Source organism: Anomaloglossus baeobatrachus, chromosome 3 (genome assembly GCF_048569485.1).
Source record: "Anomaloglossus baeobatrachus isolate aAnoBae1 chromosome 3, aAnoBae1.hap1, whole genome shotgun sequence".
Taxonomy (NCBI): domain Eukaryota; kingdom Metazoa; phylum Chordata; class Amphibia; order Anura; family Aromobatidae; genus Anomaloglossus; species Anomaloglossus baeobatrachus.
Window position 1 is genome coordinate 623,365,369 of NC_134355.1, and position 6,000 is coordinate 623,371,368.

At 51.8% G+C, this 6,000-nt stretch overlaps 1 protein-coding gene across 4 annotated transcripts in view; it reads right to left on the reverse strand.

The window, feature by feature from the left end:
* Positions 1 to 6,000, reverse strand: part of ROCK2 (Rho associated coiled-coil containing protein kinase 2) — a 297,338-nt gene that overhangs the window by 69,820 nt on the left and 221,518 nt on the right. For all 4 annotated transcript variants that reach the window (XM_075341111.1, XM_075341114.1, XM_075341113.1 and 1 more), the window contains exons 18-19: positions 2,254 to 2,414; positions 1,951 to 2,135 (exon numbers count right to left, since the gene is read on the reverse strand). In XM_075341111.1, coding sequence (XP_075197226.1) covers positions 1,951 to 2,135; positions 2,254 to 2,414 — 346 coding nt within the window. The remainder of the gene's footprint in view (positions 1 to 1,950; positions 2,136 to 2,253; positions 2,415 to 6,000) is intronic.

Here is a 6,000-nt window from a genome sequence, read left to right on the forward strand (position 1 = left end):
ACCTATAGACACTAAGCTAAAACTGAGACTGCCTGGCCCGGCCAGGGGGTGTATACTGCAGAGGAGGAGCTATGCTTTTGCATCTACTTAGTGTCCTCCTATGGATAGGTAGCATAACACCCATGGTCCTGTGTCCCCCAATGAGGCGTCAGAGAAAAAGGATTTTTTCAGTGTCTGTGTTTATTTTCTGTCACTTACTGATTAATGATGTGGGGGTGTCTCAGACGCCTGCCACCATTAAACTAGGACTTAGTGGCTGCTGTGGCCTGCCATTAACTCATTACCCCTGATTGCCACTGCACCAGGGCAACCGGGAAGAACGAGTTAAAGCTCTGGGATTGTCACATCTAATGGATGAGACAATTCCGGGCAGCTGGAGGCTGATATTTTTAGGTTGGACTTCCCCAGCCTGAGAATACAGCTCCAGCTGTCCGCTTTATCTTGGCTGGGTATCAAAATTGGGAGGAACCGCACGTAGTTTTTTTAATGTCTTTAAATAATTAAAAAAAAGTGCGAGGGACTTGCACAAGTCTCACATCGCGTCACCCAGCACGACTGCCGCACACACTCTCCTTAACAGGAGCTGGGCAACTGCATGTAGTCCTATGCAGCTGCACTCTCGTATCTGGAGAGTGTGCAGCCGTGCCGGGTGATGCGATGCGAGACTCGCGCGCAAGTGTGACTCCAGCCTTACGGTGTGCTCACATGAGACGTATGACTCGCACGGGTATAGGATCGCATCACCTGGCATGGCAGCACACTCTCCGGATACAAGCGACCAGCTGCAAAGAAATACATGCAGATGCATGCTCCTGTCAGGAGAGTGTGCGGCTGCCGCGTGATGCGATCAGACACTCGTGCGCATCATATAGCTCCGTGTGAGCGCACCGTAAGGTCGAAGTCACACTTGCGCGAGTCTTGCATCACATCACCCGGAAGTCGCATACTCTCCTGACAGGAGTGGGTCGGCTGCATGTATTTCTATGCAGCTGCACGCTCCTGTCAGAAGAGTGTGCGTCTGCCGGGTGATATGATGCGAGACTCGCGAGAGTGTGGGATTCCGGCCTTCTTCTGATTCACAGCCGTGATAAAGCCCGACAGCTGGCGGCTGCTGCCTATAACCGTGGGCTTTATCTGTGCTGGCATCAGAATACAGGGACCCTGCGCCGATTGTTTTATTTATCCATTTATTTTTACACCACGATACTCACCCACAGACATTTGCACCGCTTTCCCCATCCACCGGCTGTCCTGGTGCCTGTGATTGGTTGCACTCAGCTGATACGCTGACACTCAGGGCGAGGTGGCGTCTGACTGCAACCAATAACACACGGTTGCGGGCGAAGAAAGCAGTGAATATTCAAGGATGGTTAATTATCAGCTCCGGAAGGGAAAGCGTGACTTGGAGGTTCGATGAGTAAACCGTGCGCGCTCCTACCCCCTATCCTTTCTACCAACATCTTTAATCTCTGGATTCTAGTTCCCATAGACTTATACGGGTACCAGATTCCAGAATGGATCAGGGTTTTTTTTTTAATTCAGTGAGACACGCCGGTCTTGGCTGTCTGCGAGTTCGACCAGCGCTAATGGGGACCCAACCTGTTACGTACTATTACGTGACATGCCAGGAAAGAGTTTAAGGGCCCCTGTGACAATGAACATCTCTGCAGGACGAACAGGCCAGATTTGTTACTTTGTGCTGTGAGAAAATATTTAATTTACAGTATTTCGGGCCCAGTGGGCGCAGCTTCCAATCACCGAGCAGGACCGCCCACTGGACTACTAAGCACTGAAATAGCAATGATTCAAAAGAATTTAAAAAAAGTTTTTCTGAAACTTTTCCTACAAAGCATCAATCTGCTGCACTCTCTAATGTATTGCCCGCAGGTTGGATTGCATATTTAGCAAGACAGGGAAAGTAATGACGCTGATGGACAGACTGTCTCTTACTTGCGCAGCTCGCTGTTCTGCTTCTCCAGGCTGGCCCGGATTTCGGTCAGGTGGTTGACCTCCTGCTTCAGCTGTTTCTCGGACATCCTCAGACTGTTCACCTGCTGAAGCTGCATCTTTAGGTCGTTCTGGGTCAGGCTGCGTTTCTGCATCTCCTGCTCAGTTTTTAAGGTGAGGTTCTTAACCTATGAATAATGAAAAGGTCAGGAGCTGTATCCGAATGTACCCAAACCATTAAGAAAAGATAGATACCACTAATATTCCCTGTTTCCCCATAATGGACTAATGTCAGGTAGAACTTACATCTTCCAGGAGTTTGTCCTTTTGGGTCTCCAGCTCATTCATCTTCTGCTTGGCTTGTTTGAGGTCACAGTCCAGCATGGAGCATTGCTTCTCCGCCTCCAGCAAGTTGTTCTCCAGCCTCTGCTTAGACAATCGCTCCTCCTGCAGCTTCCTCTCCATGTCTATGGGCGACATACAGGAGCCGGTGTCACTCACTCCAAGAACATCCAACCCAGCAATTATGAAGAACAGTTCATGAAATCACAGCTACAAATTGCAGGTATACACATGGGTATTAAAGGGGTCCTCCACTCAATCCTCCACTCAATTGTTAAATTTACCATAGGGTGGGCAGGACTACACTATGGATGGTAGCACGCGTCCATTTTGATTGTGGTGGTGCCGTATCTAATAGGTTTATTTACCCATTGTACAGTGCACAACATACAGGGAGAGGGCTCAGCCACTTAAACAATAGTCACTGATGACGCTTCCTTTCAGGGAGGGATCACAGCCTGTGCCCCCTGAAGACGCTTCATTCGAGTATCTCTGCATGTACTGGAATTCTCAAATGAAGTCTCATCCAAAAGAAAATTGTAAAAAAACAAACAAAAAAACCCACACAGCTAAATAGTGCAGTGAAGGGAAAAATATGGATTTTTTAATTTAAGACTATAAGAGAATAATTTAGATTATGGCATTAAATAGGGGCTTTAGGATGAAATTTCATTTTTATTTCAGACCACCTCTTTAAAAAGAGTTATTTGTTTAGGTGGCAAATACTCTGATGACTCCACAACAGATGAGCAAAATAATATATATTATATGATATATAGAGACACACACACATACATATATATATATACATAAAGATGCGGTACATTCTGGTATCCTCCATTTTGATACAAGTAAAGAATTATTTTCTTTTTCGCTCCTAATTGGGAGACCCAGACAGTGGGTGTATAGCTACTGCCCTCTGGAGGCCGCACAAAGAACTACACTCAAAAGTGTAAGGCCCCTCCCCTTCTGGCTATACACCCTCCCGTAGGAGTACAGATTCCTCAGTTTTAGCTTTGTGCGCAAGGAGGTCAGACACGCACGCATAGCTCCATTGTTTTTAGTCAGCAGCAGCTGCTGACTATGTCGGATGGAAGAAAAGAGGGCCCATACAGGGCTCCCAGCATGCTCCCTTCTCACCCCACTGTATGTCGGAGGTGTTTGTAAGGTTGAGGTACCCATTGCGGGTACGGCGGCAGGAGCCCACATGCTGATTCCTTCCCCATCCCTTTTTACAGGGCTCTGGGTGAAGTGGGATTTACTGGTCTCCAGGCACTGAGACCGTGCTCCATCTACAGCCCCTGGAGAAGATGCTGGATGGAGCGGAGTACATCAGGGACATGGCCCTGCTTCCTCAAGGTACTCTGTGTCCCCGTGCATTTGGCGCTCACACCGCAGCATGCTGGGTGTTGTAGTGCGCCGGGGGACATCAGCGCTACGGCGCTTGTGCCATGGCCTCATTCAGCTTCGCTGAAGCAGGCACACTTATAGGAATCGGTCGCGCCGGCCGCTGGGACTGCGGCGCGGCTGGCACTTGTGGTGCGCCGGGGACTTCAGCGCGGCCCGCGCTTTTACGGCGGCCGCGCTGATAACTCGAGTCCCCGGCTTTTGCGGCCTGCTTCCGTTCGTTCCCGCCCCCGGACCTGCCAGTCAGGAGAGGGGCGGGACGCTGGCCACGTCTAGGAATCGGTCACGCCGGCCGCTGGGACTGCGGCGCGGCTGGCACTTTTGGTGCGCCGGGGACTTCAGCGCGGCCCGCGCTTTTACGGCGGCCGCGCTGATAACTCGAGTCCCCGGCTTTTGCGGCCTGCTTCCGTTCGTTCCCGCCCCCAGACCTGCCAGTCAGGAGAGGGGCGGGACGCTGGCCACGTCTAGGAATCGGTCGCACCGGCCGCTGGGACTGCGGCGCGGCTGGCACTTGTGGTGCGCCGGGGACTTCAGCGCGGCCCGCGCTTTTACGGCGGCCGCGCTGATAACTCGAGTCCCCGGCTTTTGCGGCCTGCTTCCGTTCGTTCCCGCCCCCAGACCTGCCAGTCAGGAGAGGGGCGGGACGCTGGTCAGTGCATCAGCGCCGAGGGCTGGAGTCGTTTTTACATACTCCAGCCCTCACAATCGGCACAGAGGGGACACTGTTTCCCGCACTTTTGTTTGGGAACTCCCACGGGCCGCCCCTCTCCACAGACGCCGGCAGCCATTCCTGCTGACACGCTGAGCTGCAGAGGGGAGCCGGGGAGACCCACACAAGGAATTCTGCAGCCTCTTACCCGCTGTTCAGCGGGCATTAAGCAGCCCTCAGGGCTCACCCCCTCTTGTGCCAGTAGTATTCTTAGTATTTTGTTTCTACAAATACTTTGTATTGCATAGCGCTGGTCGCCCTTTGGCTATAGACTCTCTCACATTGCAGAGAGCCAGCAGCATGTCGTCCGTAAAACGCAAGGGTGCCAAGGCACAGACATTATATGCTTCCTGCACCGCATGTGGGACTTTTCTACCGGCAGGCTCCACGGACCCCCATTGTGTGCAGTGCTCGGCCCCTGCGGCGCTTGCACAGTCGGGACCTCTGCTGGACGTGACCCAGGGTGTACCACCTGTGAATGCTGTCCAGGTGACAGGAACTGAGTTTGCAGCTTTTGCTGACAGAATGTCTCTCACTATGTCACAAATTCTTGACACATTGCGAGCTAGGCCTGTACTTCAGGCCACGGACACTGTGCAATCATTGCCCCCTGGTCCCCCTCAGCTCCAAGCTCCGGGACGGGCATAGACACCTCAGGGTGAAGACTCTGACTCGGACGATGGCCCCGGGCAGCCTAAGCGGGCTCGCTATGACGGGCCTTCACATTCATCTCAATGGTCAGGATCCCAGCGAGATGAATCTATGGGTGATGAGGCGGACGTAACTGATCAGGATTCTGATCCTGGGACCGCTCTCAATCTAGATACACCAGATGGTGACGCCGTAGTTAATGATCTTATATTTAACATCAATAAGATGTTAAATATTTCCCCACCAGCTCCTCTTGTGGAGGAGTCAGCTTCGCAGCACGAGAGAATCCATTTCAGATACCCTAAGCGTACTTTAAGCACTTTTCTGGACCACGCTGACTTTAGAGACGCAATCCAGAAACCCCACGCTTATCCTGAAAGGCGTTTTCCTAAACGGCTTAAAGATACACGCTATCCTTTTCCCCCTGAGGTGGTCAAGGGTTGGACCCAGTGTCCAAAAGTGGATCCTCCAATTTCCAGGCTTGCAGCTAGATCCTTGGTTGCAGTTGAAGATGGAGCGGCACTTAAAGATGCCACTGACAGGCAGATGGAGCTCTGGCTGAAATCCATCTATGAAGCGATTGGAGCGTCATTAGCGCCTTCTTTTGCAGCCGTATGGGCACTCCAAGCTATCTCAGCCGGGCTTGCGCGAGTTGACTCCGTCACACGTGCATTTGCCCCGCAGGTAGCACCATTGACCTCGCAAATGGCGGCATTCGCGTCGTACGCGATTAATGCTGTTCTTGACGCTACAAGCCGCACGGCAGTGGCGTCAGCCAACTCCGTTGTTTTGCGTAGGGCCCTGTGGTTGAGACATTGGAAAGCAGATTCTCATTCCAAGAAGTGCTTAACCAATTTGCCTTTTTCTCGTGACCGATTGTTTGGAGAGCGTTTGGATGAAATCATCAAACACTCCAAGGGTAAGGACTCATCCTTACCGCAACA